This window comes from Temnothorax longispinosus, chromosome 6 (assembly GCF_030848805.1).
Source record: "Temnothorax longispinosus isolate EJ_2023e chromosome 6, Tlon_JGU_v1, whole genome shotgun sequence".
Lineage (NCBI taxonomy): Eukaryota > Metazoa > Arthropoda > Insecta > Hymenoptera > Formicidae > Temnothorax > Temnothorax longispinosus.
The window spans coordinates 11,856,600-11,874,346 of NC_092363.1; the positions used below are offsets into that span (position 1 = coordinate 11,856,600).

At 37.1% G+C, this 17,747-nt stretch overlaps 1 protein-coding gene and 1 pseudogene across 1 annotated transcript in view; one reads left to right on the forward strand and one right to left on the reverse strand.

The window, feature by feature from the left end:
• The window catches only part of LOC139814922 (sodium channel protein Nach), a 364,065-nt gene extending 347,318 nt beyond the window's left edge, over positions 1-16,747 (reverse strand). Inside the window, exon 1 of the mRNA XM_071781444.1 lies at positions 16,457-16,747. Within this exon, the coding sequence (XP_071637545.1) occupies positions 16,457-16,611 (155 nt within the window). The 5' untranslated portion in view covers positions 16,612-16,747. The remainder of the gene's footprint in view (positions 1-16,456) is intronic.
• On the forward strand, positions 5,170-8,624 carry LOC139814977 (protein FAM50 homolog; annotated as a pseudogene).
• Positions 16,748-17,747: the final 1,000 nt, after the last annotated feature.

Genomic DNA, 17,747 nt, shown 5'->3' on the forward strand with positions numbered 1-17,747 from the left:
AAGGTAGGAAAATGATAATTTACGTTTTTAAAGTACTGCGCAACTTCATTTGAAGGTCACGTGACAACTGTCTGCTAATTAAATACAAAATATCTGCTTAAAACATGTGTGTGCTTTGCTTTAACAAAAATCCAAGTGAAAATCATAACTTTTATAAAGCAGTGGATACACACGTGTGTGCCCTGTTTTAACGAAAATTACAACTTCTATAAAGTAGGGCATACACACGTGTGTGTGCGTGCCCTGCTTTAACGAAAATCACAACTTCTATATAAAGCAGGACATACACACGTGTGTGTGTACCCTGCTTTAACGAAAATCACAACTTTTATAAAGCAGGGGATACACACGTGTGTGTGTGCCCTGCTTTAATAAAAATCACAACTTCTATAAAGCAGGCCATACACACGTGTGTGTGTGCAGTGCTTTAACGAAAATCACAATTTATCAATTTTGGCCACGTACAGTATTTCACAACCATAAAATTTTAACCAAAATGGCACCGTTAATGAGTATGCGGACAACTTAATTTGTGAATATAGTAACAAATAAAATTGCGCAGTATTTAAAAAACGTAAATTATCATTTTCATACCTTACCGACATCAAAACTTTGAAATTAAATTTAAAAAAAAAACGAGACCTGAGCGACAATTTTCCTTCTCAGAATGTTTTTTACACACAGAAATAAACAATTTTACAAAGTTGTAAGAAAATCGGAGGGGAGAGCGTTATACTAAACATTTACCGTTACTTCTGTAGTAACTTACGATAATTCACTCGTTTACGCGGAGTAAATTATCGTAAGTTACTACAAAATCCCGTTTACACGAAGGAAAATTCCGTTTACGCGAAGAAATTATCGTAAGTTTACTACATGATGACGGGTGTAGGAATAAACAGTATTCGGTTTTACTGAACAGAGACGTGAAGTCTTTAATTCCACAGACGCACGATACAAACGTTAGCGACGACAACGGATAAAAATCAGAAGAAGCGCGGGAAGTCTCAGGGAAGAACATAAACTATATAAAGCTAGAGGCGAACCTGAATAAACTAAAATGTATTGGCTACAGCGCCATCTATAAAGACCTTATAATGATTGCACTGAATTGTCTCTTTAACACTCCCCCGCAATTTTAGCAACTTTACATATTTAGAAATAAAGACTAAAGCATACAAACTCCAATACGTAAGCGCAATTTAACAAACCGTTCTCCTGTCAAACCTTTGGTTAACATGTCTGCAGTTTGATCTTCACTAGGAATATATACTACCTCTAACTGTCTACTACTGCACAGTTCTTTTACAAAATTGTATTTAACATCTATATGTTTAAGTCTACGATGTTCCCATTTACTTAGTAAATGAATGCAAGATTGATTATCTTCAAAAACAGTAATTTGTTTGTCACAAATAATCCCTAAATCGCTCAGTAATTTCTTGAACCATATAATATTAGTTGCAGCTGTGGCCAACGCTACGTACTCCGATTCTGTTGACGACAGGGCTATTGTTGCTTGCTTTCTAGTCACCCATGCCACCGTTGCTCCATAAACTTGAATAAAATATCCAGTAATAGATTTTCGATCACTATCGTTGGCCCAGTCAGTATCTACATACGCAAGTAGTGGTTCATCGCTCTTCTTTCTTGGAAAAAATAGTCCATAGTCTAAAGTTCCTTTGATGTAGCGCAGAATTCGCTTTAGACTTTTCCAATGACTTTCCGTACCACAGCTTTGATATCTACTGTAGTAGTTGGTCGCTGCACTTAAATCTGGTCGTGTGTAGAGCATTAAGTACATCAGGCATCCGATCAATTCCCGATACGGCTTCGTCTCGATGATACTCTCTGCTCCTTCTTCATTTGTAGAATTGACTCGTGTTTCCATTGGCGTTTTGATTGGTTTACATTCGGTCATATTGAAGCATTCCAGGAGGCGTTCCATAAAGGCACGTTGACTCAAAAACACTCCATCCGGCCGAATCTCGATCTTCATTTCAAGAAAATCATGTGGTATTTCCAAATCTGTAATTGGAAACTCGTGCATTAATAAGTCTCTTAGTTCAAGTAGCTCGTGTTCGTCGTCACCTGCGATGATAATGTCATCTACATAAAGCAAAAGATATAACTTGCTGCTTTTCGTAATTCGAATATATAGACATTTGTCACTTTCAGATCTTTTAAAGTTTTGACATTTTATAAATTCGTCAAACCTTTCATTCCAGGCACGAGGCGCTTGTTTAAGGCCATAGAGAGACTTATTTAGCTTACATACCAATTTAATAGTTGTAGATTGTTCCTCAATACCTTGAGGGATTTTTATGTATATGTCCTCTTCTATTCTTCCATGCAAGAATGCATTCTTCACATCCAGCTGCCTTGTAGACAAATTTTCGCGGTTGATAATGGAGAAAAGTGTTCTAACAGTCGTAATGTGCGCTACAGGTGCATATGTTTCTGTGTAATCAAATCCTCTTCTTTGAGCGCACCCCTTCACTACCAGACGAGCCTTATACCGCTGAACATTGTTATCTTGATCTCGTTTAATCTTAAATATCCATTTAGTGTCGATAGCCTTCTTGCCTTTCGGTAACTCTGTAATTGTCCATGTGTTGTTCTTCAATAGAGATGTGATTTCTTCTTGAACCGCATTGTACCATTTGTTCTTATCTTCTCTTTGTTTAATATCATTGTAGTCTTTTGGAACATCATCAACAAATGCTTCAGCGTTTAGCGCTATTCCAATGTAGTCCTCTAAGTATTTCGGTTTGGTTCTGACTCTTGTACTGCTTCTAGGTATAGTAGTCTTCTTCAGGTCATTCATTCCTGACTTGTTTCCATCTTGAGCCACTTCTTCCTCTTCAGCACTCTCAAAGCTTCCTTCCGTGCTGCTTGAGTTCCTATCTCTACTTAAGATCGGTCTTGTTTCAGCGGTAGATGTATCCTTCTCTTGAAGTTCGGTGGGTATTCCCTTATAGAAATCTTCATTGAAGCTATACCTTGATTCGTTGAAAATTACGTCGCGACCAAGAATAATCTTCTTTTCTTCCGGACACCATAGGCGGTAGCCGTTTGTACAGTATCCAACCATTGGACACTTCTTGGAGCGTGAGTCAAATTTTCCTCCTATCAGTTTCTTAGGTAGTCGTAAGTAGGCAACACATCCAAATACTTTCAGCTTCTGAACGTCTGGCTTCTCTCCGTACTAAAGTTCTGCCGGAACTTTCGCTTTTATTGCTTCTGTCGGACTCCTATTGATAAGATAGACTGCTGTAAGGACGGCTTCAGACCAAAACATTTTACTTACCTGCAAATTTAAAATCATACAACGTGCTCTTTCTATAATAGTACGATTCATGCGTTCTGCAACGCCATTTTGTTATGGTGTATACCTTATCGTAAACTCGTACTGAATACCTCGTTGAGCACAATAATTTTTCATGTCAGTGGAAAGGTACTCACGGCCATTATCGCATCTCAATCGACTTAGCTTCAAGTTGAAGTGTGTTTCAGCCATTGCGTGAAATTGCTTGAAATATTTGTAAACCTCACTCTTTTCGCTTAATGTATATGCTGCGGTGAAGTGAGTGTAGTCGTCAATAAATGTCAGCAAATATTGCTTCTTGTCGTGAGATTCCGTACCCATAGGACCACATACATCGCTATGCAATAATTGTAGTGGTCTCTTTGCACGTACACGAGTTTGTGAATGAGGCAATTTTGTCTGCTTACCTGTTATACACACTTCACAACGTTCAGCCTTGTTGGTGTGTTCATTCCACTTGATTCCGCATACCATAGTTGGCAATTTCCGAAGCGCATCATAACCTAGATGGCCAAATCGTTTGTGCCAAACTTCACTGTCGGTCTCGGTGTTACATACGTTTGCAATCACAGGTTCGGTACAAAATTCAAGCTCGTAAAGTCTGCTCTTCCGATAAGCAACTGCTACAATGGAATCTTTTTTCTGTATGATATCTTTCCCGTCGCTAAATTGTATCTTGTATCCATTCATTTCTAACTTTCAAACAGATAACAAATTGAATTGAAGGTGTGGTACAAGCAACACTTTTTTTATTATTATTGATCGTGTATGTCCATTTACTTGTGTACGCACCTTAAGTTCTCCGCACTCCGTCGCTGTCAGTTTATGACCAGATTTAGCTACATGTATCTGTATTGGTTTCTTCAAGGTCTTGAGGTTCACAAGCTTCTCACTCGGACGAGCCAGATGTTCTGTTGCGCCTGAATCTAGAAACCAGGTTGAAGTTGTTCCTTCGTCAGTTTCGGTTTCCACATTGAATGCGTACTCCTCTTCTGCACCTTGTTTCTTCCCGTGATTCTCCGTGGTTAGATTCGCACTTCCAGATTCTCCCTTATCCTTCGGTGGATTCCTGCAGTCGGCTCTCTTGTGACCATACTTTCCACAGTTATGACACTGAAACGTGAACCTTTTTTGAAACTTGTCTTTTGGTTTTGCACTGCTACCTTTCTTGAACGAGTTCTTGCTTGTTGCAAACGCCACATGTTTATCATATTTTGCTTCAAAACCGCAGCGCTACGCTTCTTCATCTAGTAACCTATTTTTGACAAAACTAATCTTGAGCTGTTCGGTCGATAACGTTTCTAAAGCAGTTACCACCGCATCATATTCCGATGGTAAAGTCAACAGTAGATGGCATACTACATCCGTTTCTTCAATCATGGCACCCGTGGATTTCAACTCGCGAATGAGCCTATCAAATTTCAGGAAGTGCACTCATTGTCTCTGATGATTCAAACTTCATGGTCAACAACTTTTTCCGTATCCTGAGTTGACTTGCAATGCCTTTCCTTTCGAATGTATTTTTAAGAATAGTCCATATTCCGTGCGATGTTTCTTCATCCTTTATATATTCCAGATGACTGTCAGCGATCCGTTGCACAATCAACGATTTACATTTCCGATCGCTCTTCTTCAGTATTCGTAACTGCGCTTCCTTCTGTGCTCGCTGATCCGCGGTGTCCGTGGCACTTAACTCAACCATCTGAGTTACTGATCTCTCGATGAATTCCGTTAGATCATGTTCCTCGAGCAACGTTTCCATACGAAACTTCCAGTTGCTGAAGTTGCTACCATCGAATAAAAGGACCTTGTATCTATCTTCATCCGTCATGATGCACGTTACACAGATACAGATTTTTCCCGAACGTATAAAGGTTTCCCTTATTTCCACTCACGTTATCTTACTGTTTACTGGGCGTATCCTGGGCCCATAACCTGATGATACGGGTGTAGGAATAAACAGTATTCGGTTTTACTGAACAGAGAAGTGAAGTCTTTAATTCCACAGACGCACGATACAAACGTTAGCGACGACAACGGATAAAAATCAGAAGAAGCGCGGGAAGTCTCAGGGAAGAACATAAACTATATAAAGCTAGAGGCGAACCTGAATAAACTAAAATGTATTGGTTACAGCGCCATCTATAAAGACCTTATAATGATTGCACTGAATTGTCTCTTTAACACTACAGAAGTAACGCTCGCGTAAACGTAGTAAGTGAAATATATAAAGTATTAACCACAGAGAGCTGATGTCGAGGAGATCTTTAAAAGAAGGAAGGTATATCCAAAATTGCACACGTACGTATATGCTGTCTTGTAAAAGTTGTCGAACTATATGTTTACGCAAATGAGTACATCTGTAGTAACTTATAGTAATTCATATTAAGATACGTCGTCGTCTCTCAATCAGAGAAACGTAACTTTCACTACTTTCAACGGTGGCTCTTGATTTCCGATCATAATAGTTACTATAAAATCTCCCGTTTACGCGGAGGAATTATCATATCGTAAGTTACAACAGAAGTAACGTTTGCGTAAATAGGTTATAAAAATAACACGATGTTATCCCTTCGCCCGTAAACTATAATTTGACTGGCATCGTCCGTAATCTGGGTCGTAAATGTCCTGTCGTTATTTTGACCTAGTAAATAGTGTTCAAAAAATCTGAAAAAATTCTGTAATACTTGTATACTATCCTATTTTATAATCCCAAAGTTTATTTAGCAATTCATTATAAAATAAATTGTTTATAAATAATTCTTTATGCAAAAAATTGAGAAAAATCCATTTTTATTAAAAAAATCATATCTCATTGAATTTTAAATCAAAATAAAAAATTCCAACGAGGTTTTATAGTTAAATATGTGTACTTTCAAGAAAAAAATTCTGTATATGGGTCATTTTTAAAAAGTATAATTATTCTGAGGATTGAAAATGGCGTTTTTTGAGTTAAAGAAAAATAAGATTTTTAGCGTAATTTTTACATTATTTTATTAAAAAATCATATAAAATCGTCTTTCTCGTAAATAATATCTAATATTTGTCGCTTGATCATCCATTGTACTCTGAAAGTACATGTAATTTCTTTTTACACGTGTTTTCATCCACTCACATTTTGAGGTTATATATATATATAATATACACAATCATAAAAAAATATCACTTATATAAGTTAAAAATAACTGTAGTAATATGAAAATGACGTTAAATTAATTTTACTTCCTTGCACGAAAGTCTGGCACTGTCCGTAAACTGGGTCAATAGTGGCACTGGACGCACTTTGACTCGCTGCTGGTCAAGCACACACTGGCGAATTCCAACGAAACTTTGGGCATGAGTTCTCCCCACTACCTACTTTTTTTACGAGGAAAAGCAAGCCCCCCCCCCTTTTTCATTTCGGCGGTATTCTATTTTGAATTTCGGCTTGTGCCATTTACGACCCAGTTTACGGGCGAAGGGTTATATATGCGGTTTGCCGTGAATATATATATATAGGTACCACGCCAGGTACCTAAGTCGTCTACAGACGATTCCGAGTCTCGACATCAAACTCGCGAAACTCATGTTCGACCGTTAGACGCCGTGCCGTCGTAAGCGGTGAGATCCCGACGACGGGCAGAGGCGCCGTACGGCAAACCGGGCTCGTGTGACGACCGGCCCGCTAAGGACCGGCCGCCTAGTAAGTGTGTCACATTGTTTTGAGCCTTTCGACTCACGAGACTCAATTTAACGGCGGATTTTCTCTTGCATTCCGTGTGACCGACGGTACATGCACATTTCGTGGCATCTAGCCTTAGCATCTTGTGATATATATTATATACATATATGTATGTGTGTGTGATTTCTGCCTAGTGCTCTGAATGTCATCTAGTCATACATATCAAGAATTTTCGATGGGCTTCTTCAGAAGATAGGATACGAAGAAAATCCTAATGCATGATGACGATATCACAACGATGCTAAGGCTAGATGCCACGAAATGTGCATGTACCGTCGGTCACACGGAATGCAAGAGAAAATCCGCCGTTAAATTGAGCGAACATTCACGAATCCTGATACCCACAAGTTATTTCTTACAATCTTCTTATGATCCTGATTATCTCATAATTTGTATTTTTGTACGTGTATTTTATGTTTTGATAGAAGGAACGTGAAAAAGAGCAGGAAAAGGAAAGAGCACTAGCGGCGAAGCAGACAGAAAAGAACAAACAGAAGAGACAGATTCAAGCTTTGTCTTTTAATCTGGACGAAGACGAAGATGAAGCTGAGATGTCTTCTGACGAAGACAATGCCGAAAAATCCCCGCAGTCAGAAAATGTGCAATCTGATGGCCCTGCGATTAAGAAGATTTAGAAAAATCCAGATGTAGATACATGTTTTTTGCCAGTAGGGAAAGGGACGAGGATGAAAATAAACTTAGGGAAGAATTGAGACAAGAATGGGCTAGAAAGCAGAACGCGTTGAAGGAAGAAGAAATTGAGATCACATTCAGTTATTGGGATGGATCTGACCATCGTCGGAGTGTTATAATGAAGAAAGGTGAATGTCTCAGTGGTTTAGAGAACGTTTAAGTTATTAAAATACTCCAGTGTCACTTTTGGAGTAACATTGGCATGATATATAATGTTCTGCTGCATAAATTAAATTTTCACATACAGGTAATTCTATCTATTAGGTTCTTCAGAGATGTTTAGAAGTTCTGAGGCGTGAATTCAGCGAGCTTAAAACAGTAATGGCAGATCAGTTAATGTATGTCAAGGAGAATCTTATATTACCGCACCATTATACGTTTTACTGCAACTGTAACTGATTTTATTGTAACTAAGGTAAATATACTAAATGATAAAACTTATGAAGCAATATCACAATGTTGGCATGTTATTTTAATGTATGTAATATTGCGATTAGGCACGAGGAAAGAGCGGGCCTCTGTTCACATTTGACGTTCACGATGATATTTGTATTATGCACGATGCTTCTGTCGAAACCGAGGAATCATATGTCGGAAAAGTTTTACTTAGGTATTTATTATTAAAAGAATACTTTGTATAATTCTCTTTTATGTTATTTTTTTATTTTTCTCATTAGATCATGGTACGAGAGGAACAAACACATTTTTCCAGCGAGTAGATGGGAACCTTTTGATCCAACGAAAAGTTACGACAAGTATACAGTGTCGGATAAAAATAGGAAGAAAGCTAAAATCTGATCTTAGATTCAACGAATTGTCCAATTTTGTTTAAAGGATTCAGATTCAAGGACTGTAAATATTATAACCAGATAAATAACTTTGTTTCATCGTACAATTGATTCATTATAAAAGCTGATTATATATATATATATTATAATCTATTTTATAATGAATATATATTAGCTACATTGTATTTTTAAGGACTGTGATTTTAATTCATTCAGTTATGTGATAATATTTAATTCATTTACTCGATTATGTAGCTCTACTAAATAGTTAAGTTTTCGCAAACATTTGGAGGGAAAATAAAAATAGGTACATGAATAGTTTAATGACTTGAATATAATAATTACAATATGAAAATACAAAATCATACTTTAATTCATTCCGATAACAATCAGAAACAGTATTAAAATATTAATCCATGATCAGATCCTCTAACAAAAATCTATTTACAAATATTAAATGTATCATCTCTTGTCATTTCTTGAAGATAACTGTACAAAAATAAATATATACAATTATATCGATTATAATCACGTATTATTCATAGGTTTGATACAAGTTGGATCCATGTATGTAATATTTTCGGGAAAATGGTCCATTATAATAAATTTTTTCTCAGTCGATCTGTTCAAGCAGTCAAGGAATCCGAACCAATAAATAACTAGTCCAGACCCGAATCTGTTCCTGTAGTTTCCAGTTTCGCATCGTTTTATATTCTTCATGTGTTTTTAATACATGAATTATTAGATACTTATTTGAAAATTAATAATTAGTGGATAAGAAATAATCACATTGTCAGGTAAATTTTTTATTTTAAAAATAATTGGTTTAATATAAATAATTTAATTATTGCAGATAAACATGATTTAAAAAACATGTTAATATTATATATATGTATATATACGATATATACATATGTGTATTTATATCCACTTAACATAGAGAATTGCAAGAATAACATTAAATATAATAAATACGTATTTAATCAATACATATTTAGTAAATTTAAAAAATAGGGGACAATAGTTCTATATTATAGATAACTATTATTACATTTAATGTTATAGCGATTCTCTATATAATACGAATATAAATACACATATATGTGAAGCCTTGGTTAGTGGATGCGTGTGTGAGTGGATGCGGATTGCGAGCGTTGCGTGGGTGATTGCGAGCGACTGCGTTCACGGATAGATTCGGAGTGTAGGATAGAAGGAGAGGGGAGGTAAACGGCGGAGGAGGCGACAGAAGTGGAGGGAAGTAGAGAGACGTAAGGGGTGAGAATTAATTAAAGGGGTAAAGAGACGACTAAGTGAGAGGTTAGGATAGAGGAACGAGGGGAAAGGCTAGGGATAAATAGGGGATTTCGTGCGCTTTACATACGGCATAGGGCATAGAGTATATAGACGACATACGGCATAGAGTAGGGTGACAAGTGAGCGGTTGCGAGTAAGGCCGAGTCCGCATGTAACGCGGCGGGCCCGTGCGTATTGTCAGGCGATTTACAACATGCAGAACGACGAGGAAAGAGGGAGAAGAGGATCGAGGAAAGATAAATTGATGGAGAGAGAGAGAGATCGAATTCAACTAGCATATTGGAATTTACGTATGATAAGAGGAAGAGGGATGAGCTAGAGAGACAGACAGCAGAGATATTCAAAAGGAGCAATATGATGGATAGAACACCACCTGGAGAGAAGAGATTGAAAGAGAAGGAGAGAGATACGGAAGAGGATGGAAAGAGGAAGAGTGAAGAGGGAGCTATGATAGCATTATTGAGAGAATTAAAAGAAGAAATGGCAAGTACAAGGATCGAGATACGGGAATTAAAGGAAAGCTGGAAGGCTAAGGAGGAAAGAATGGAGAAGAAGATAGAGGAATTAGAAGAAAGAGTAAAAGAACTAGAGAGACAAGGAGCCGGAGGAAAAGGGAGGTTAGAAGAAAAGAGAGGAAATAACGGAAAAAGTGAAGGAACGGATAGGTAGACAGGGAGGCAAGGGGGAGTCGACGGGCGAGATAGGAGAAGAAATGAGAAGGTTGAAAAGGATAATGGACGAGAGAGAGAAGAAGGAGAGAAGGAATAACATAACCATAAGAGGACTGAGGAAGGGGAAGAGCAGCCTGAAGGAGGAGGCTAAAGAATTTCTGGAAAAGGAATTCGGGATCAAAGAAAATGTAAAAGGTGTTCAAGTGGTAGGCAGGGAAGGAAAGGAAGTAATAATAGTAGAGATGGAAGATTGGGAGGGAAAGGAAACAATAATGAAACGGAAGAGCAAATTGTTCGGGGGAAACATATTCATTGATCATGACCTGACGAAACAAGAGAGAGATGTACAAAGGTTACTCAGAGAACGGGCAAGAAAAGAACGAGTGGAAGAAAAGAAGGTAAAAGTAGGATATAGAAAAATGTACATAGAGAATGAGATGTATGTATGGAATGAGAAGGCAGAGGAAATAAGGAAAAGGGAAAATTTTCAAAAATCGGCTGAGAGGAAGGAATAGATGTGCGAGTAAAAGGGGGAGGCAAAAGGAAGAGGAAGAGGAGAGGAAAAGGAAACAAAGATACAAGCGCAGAACTAAGGATGATCTTCTGGAATGTGGCAGGGCTGAAGAAGAAGGACAGAGAATTCTGGGAATACATAGAAGGATTTGACATTATAGGACTATGTGAAACGTGGGTAGAAGAAAAGGAATGGGAGAGAATGAAAAGGAATATGTCAAAGAAATTTGTATGGAAATGTCAATACGCGATTAGAGAGAAATGTAAAGGTAGGGCGAAGGGAGGTATAATAACAGGCATAAGGAAAGAGATAGAGGAGATAGATATTAAGGAAGCGGTATTTGTAAACGGAATGCTGGAGAGGAGGCTGAGGGTAGAGGGGGAAATATGGAGAATAATATATAATGGGGAGAAAATGAGAACATTACGAAGAGAATTAGAGGAAATGATAGAGGAAAAGGAGGAGGAAATTCTATGTATAAGGGGAAATTTTAATGCAAGAATAGGGGGGAGGGTAAGAATTACGAGGGGGACAACGACGGGGAAAGACAAAGAAGCTCTAAAGACGAGGTAATAAATATGGAGGGAAAGGAATTTTTAGAGATGCTGGAGGAGAGGGGATGGGAGGTAGGGAACGGTAATATGAGAGGTGACGAGGAAGGAGAATGGACGTACTCCGGAGGAAGAGGAACATCGGTGGTGGACTACATGGTGGTGAATCGAGAGGCGTGGGATAGAGTGATCAAGCTAACGATAGGAGAAAGGGTGGAGTCGGACCACCAACCCTTGGAGGTAGAAATAAGGGGAGGAGTAGAAAGGTTGGAGGAGGAGATGCAAAAGAAGACAAAGGAAGTAATACAGTGGGACGAAGAGAGTATCAAGAAGTATAAGGAGAAAGCGGAAGAGGTAGAGGTGGAGGGGGAAGAGGTGGAGGACGTCTGGGAAAACCTGAAGAAGGCAGTAGAGAAAAGTATGGTAAGGAAAAGGATTACGATAAGGAGGAAGAAAATAAGAGAGAAGGATTGGTGGGACGAGGAGTGCAAGAAAAAGAAAAGGGGGCTGAAGAGGACATATAAAAGATGGAGAATGGGAAAGGAAGGAAAGGAGGTATATGTGAAACTAAGAAGAGAATTTAGGGAGATGTGCAGAAGGAAGGAAGAAAAAAGACTAGAGAAATATGAGGAAGAAGTCAGGAGCGCGAAAACAGAAGAGCAAATATGGAAGATAATTAACAAGGAAAGGAAGAAAAGAGTACCAATTGAGGAAGATATAAAGATGGAGGAATGGAAGAATCATTTTATGCAGCTGTTGGGAGGAAGTAAAGAGGACAGGAGAGAGGAGGTGGAAAGAAGAAGCAAGGAAGAAGATGGAGAGCTGGAGATTCAGGATCAAGAAATTGAAGAACAGATCAATAACTTAAAGAGGAGAAAGGCGGCAGGAGTAGATGGGATAGCAGGAGAGGCATGGAAGTTCAGCGACGGGCGGATAAAGGGAAAGCTGAAGGAAATCCTGAAAAAGGTGTGGAGAGGTGAAGGCTTCCCGAAAGAATGGAGAGTGGGGCTAATAGCCCCAATTTTCAAGAAAGGTGACCCGAAAAGTGTGGAAAACTACAGGGGAGTCTCCCTGTTATGTACTGCGTATAAGATATACGCAGGAATATTAGCAGAGAGGCTAAGGAAGGAGGCAGAAGAGAAGAAAATTCTGCCGGAAACTCAAGCAGGTTTTAGAAAGGGCAGAGGGACGATGGACAACGTGTATGTTTACAGCACGTGGTCAAGAGAAAACTGAGGAAGAAAGGAGGAAAAGTATATGGGTTCTTTGTGGACCTAAGGGCGGCCTTCGACAGGGTGGACAGAAAGATCTTATGGGAAGCAATGGAGAAAAGAGGAATAAGAAGAGGGATAATTAAAAGGATCAAGGAAATCTATGAAGGGACGAAGAATGCGGTTAAAGTGAGCGGAAAAGTCTCCAACTGGTTCTGGACGGAGAAAGGAGTAAGGCAGGGGTGCCCTCTGAGTCCGCTACTGTTCTCGATATTGATCGCAGATGTGGAGAAGGATATGAGGACAGGGCAGGCGGGCGGCATGAGGGTTGGAGCAGAAAGGATATGGACACTAGCGTATGCAGATGATCTGGTGCTGCTGGCAAAAAGTGTGGATGGAATGAAGAAGATGATAAGGAGACTGGAGAGATACCTAAGAAGGAAAAAACTGCAGTTGAACACAGAGAAGTCGAAGATTATGTGCTTTAGAAGAGGAGGAGGCAGAGAAAAGGAGGTGGGATGGAAATGGGAAGGAAAGAGACTGGAGGAAGTTAAGGAATACAAGTACTTGGGATACGAGTTGAGGAGGAATGGAAGCGACGACGGACAGATTAAGAGTGCAAAGAAGAAGGCAAATATAGTGATGAGGCAGGTATGGGGGTTGGGGGAACGTAGGTTCAGGGATGACTTTAGGAGAAGGATGATATTATTTAAATATTTAGTACTTGGGGTTATAATGTATGGGGCAGAGATCTGGGGTTGGAGAGAAAGAGAAGAATTGGAAAGAATACATAAAAAGTATGTAAAGTGGACCCTTGGCCTCGACTCCTGTACGCCGGACTATATAGTTTATAAGGAAACGGGGAGAGTAAAGCTAAGTACAATTGCGGGAAACAGAGCAGTAAGGTTCGAGGAAAAGGCTATGAAGGTGTGGGAAAGAAAATTGGTAGTAGAATGCGTGAAGGAAAAAGAGAGTGAGGGACAAAGGGGATGGTAGGGGAGGAAAGAGAGATGTTTTATAGGCAAAACGGATTTAGTTCAAAGGGTATAAAACTACTGAGGAAAAGGGAGACGGATATAGGGCAAGTAATAGGGCAGAGAGAGAGAGAGAGAGAGACTAGGGCAATGGATGGATAGTAAGATAGGAAGCACGAAATACAAGAGATATAAGGACATAATGGCGCAGGAAAGACCGAGATATTTGAGAGAAAAAGGGCACAAAGGGAGCCAAAAGTTGATTGCAAGATGGAGATGTGGAAACGAAGAGGAAAGAAACAGATTTTGGGCGGAGGCGGGAAGAATAAAATGCCAGATCTGCGAAGAAGAAGAAGGAACGATGGAGCACATACTGACACATGTAGATGGAGAGCGCAAGATTAGAGTGAGGGATTTTTTAGGAGAGGAAGGAAAGATAGCGTATGTAAAATGCATGAGAGAGTTAGGAAAAATGAGAGAGAATAGGAGAAGGGAAAAAAGAGTGAATGAAGGAGTGAATGTTAAGTAGTATCTGTAAACCAAGTCCCGGTTTTAGGCTGAATGGCCGAACTGAATAAAGTATTATTATATATATATAAATACCTACACATATATGTATATTTGTAAAAAATAAGAGGTTTTATATATATATATATATATATATATATATATATATAAATTTAATAAAAATTTAATTCGTTGTTATTGTCAATTTGTGAATAATTAAAAAATAAAAAATGGAAATTTTTTGCCAATACTTGCTCATCACTACAAAATGCATGATATCAGTACAAAATTACCTTTTTCAAAAAAAAGGTAAAAAAAGGCGTCAAGTACACGCGCAATGTATGTTGTAAATCTAAAAATCTTAAATGGTAGTAGCTTTATTTCTTCCTAACAAAATAATTCACAAAATTGCGTTACCTAACTCAACCTAAGTGATATGTATAGTAGCTTTATTTCTCCCTAACAAAATAATTCACAAAATTGCGTTACCTAATTCAACCTAAGTGATACGTATTTCGAAAAAAGATGTGAAATCTGTAAATTGCGCCAATTGCAAAGAGAATATATATACTTTGAAAAATAATTGTTGTGCAACTACTTTTAAAAAATAAAACAAAATTGTATTACCTAACTCAGCCCAAATAGTATGTATCTTTGTATTCCTGAGAGTCTTTCTATCAACCCAAGTGGTAGTAGTTTTAATTCTCCTTGATAAAATTATAATATTACAAAGAATTATTTTAATCACAAAAAATTAAAGAGGTAACATTATAAAATAAAAATATTTAATTAAAATAAAATAAATAAATTTTTCTTGTAAAAAACTTGGCGCTGCTTTTTTAAGGTCAACCCAGACAAACTTGTATAGGTGCATAAGCATATGCATAAAGAGATGGATTGGTCTATTTCCTTTTGCACATATACATATAAACCAATCAATTTCTTACGCTTATGTTTATGCGCTATGCAAATTTGTCTGGATAAGAGCCTCCGCACAAGACTCTCGTATGATAGCGTAGCGTAACGTAACGTGAATTAACGCACAAGAAACGTATCGGTTAGAGCCTCCGCACAAAATTTTCGTATGGTAACGTAACGTAGATCAACGCACAAGAAACGTATTGACGTATAAAGCGTCATCTACAATGGCAGCAGGAGTATACAGTAAGACGTAAGCAGTAAGTTATTGACTAATGGGATTTTTACAATTCAAGAATAATCGACTGTGATTGGTCAATAGAATAGCTTACTGCTAACGTCTTACTGCATACTCCTGCTGCCATTGTAGACGACGCTTAACGCCGTAACCGATACGTTTCTTGTGCGTTGACCCACGTTTCGTTACACTACGTTGCCATACGAAAGTCTTGTGCAAAGGTTTAAACCTTAAAAAAGCAGCGCCAAGTTTTTTACAAGAAAAATTTATTTATTTTATTTTAATTAAATATTTTTATTTTATAATGTTACCTCTTTAATTCTTTGTGATTAAAATAATTCTTTGTAATATTATAATTTTATCAAGGAGAATTAAAACTACTACCACTTGGGTTGATAGAAGACTCTAAGGAATACAAAGATATACCACTTGGGCTGAGTTAGGTAACACAATTTTGTTTTATTTTTTAAAAGTAGTTGCACAACAATTATTTTTCAAAGTATATATATTCTCTTTGCAATTGGCGCAATTTAAAGATTTCACATCTTTTTTTGAAATACGTATCACTTAGGTTGAATTAGGTAACGCAATTTTGTGAATTATTTTATTAGGGAGAAATAAAGCTACTATACATATCACTTAGGTTGAGTTAGGTAACGCAATTTTGTGAATTATTTTGTTAGGAAGAAATAAAGCTACTACCATTTAAGATTTTAGATTTACAACATACATTGCGCGTGTACTTGGCGCCTTTTTTTACCTTTTTTTGAAAAAGGTAATTTTGTACTGATATACAAAACATCAAGTTTTAAAAAGAAACAAATAAATTGAAAGAATTTTATTAACAAATGTACGCATTTTCATACTTTATTCTTTCAATAACAATAATGAGCACTGTTCGTGATCTAGAAAATATTAAATGAGGAAAAGTTTTAAGCTATAATTATCTTATGAAATTATTTGTGATTTTACATTTTATTTATCAAATTGCATTCAGAATTACGACATATTAGAAAGTTTATACATACCGCTCCGTTTTGGAACGTTGAGTTTGACTGATGTATTTGTAACCATGTAAACCTGTGTTGCGGCAAAATTCGGCGGCCTGCCTCTTTAGGATGTTCCAACATTTCGCATTTGCGACCGATACCTGATGTCGAATTTGCATCCCACTTTTTTTCATGTTTAATTTTATTATTTGTAAACGAATTTTAATGTCACAGTTGTTAATCGTGCCGAATAATAATACGCGGGAGGACAAGTGAAGGAACAATGTAACGCTCTCCTCTTATAAGTACGTTAGCGTGTTAACTGCTGTATGTCATCGGACCGAGTAAATAGCAAAAGCACATAGTGCAATAGAACATGCGATGCGACATAAAAAATTCATTTGACCTTTCGTCGATTGGCGCGTGATAATTTCAACTTTTCTAGTTGCGATTTTATCCCTATGTAATTAATTATTAACCGATAAAAATGTCAAAGCACAACTAATGCGTACATTACAAATTCTCGTGCCACCTGTGATTATGTTCTTTTAAATTGGAATGCTCCGTTTACATTTCACGACAACAAAATATTTCCTTGATACCGATGAATATTAGCGATAACGCAGTGTACTTAGAGAAAACATAAAATGTATCGAGCGCTATTAAATGCTACCATTATGTACAAGAATAGGTATGCTTTATGTGACATTTGGCTATGTGACATATGGTTTACTTTTTTGTAAGAAAAACTGGGAAAGAGATTACTTTTTCTTTATCTAGTCTTGAATGACCCGGTTCAATCTTTCAACGTAATTATTTTCAATCTAGTAATTATTTAAAAAATACATCGCAGATCAAAGTTAATTCTTTGAGAAGGATATTTTATAACTAATATAACTTCTTTCTAGGTAGAATTGCTTCCAAGATTCAAAGGTTACTATCCATTCCTTTTAAAGTAAATCATATACTTTTCATCTCTAGATTTATGACACAGATAAAAACGACATATAATACATACAATTATTTTAGATTAAATTTTAATAAATACACTATATATATTTCTCTATGAATATATATAAAATTGGAATATTTATTAAAGCTATGTTAAATTTTAAAAATATTTTTAATGCATAATGTATGACTCATAAACACAAAATAAATGTGTGGTATTCAAAATTTACAAATAATGAAAAGACATTATTTACAACTGTTTTATTATATATTAAAGATCATCTCTATTGCTTTGTGTAAGAATTGAGAGGCAAAGATCTTTTGCCTTTATAGCATTACGTGATATTTTCGGTATATTCACTCAAAACAGCTCAAAACG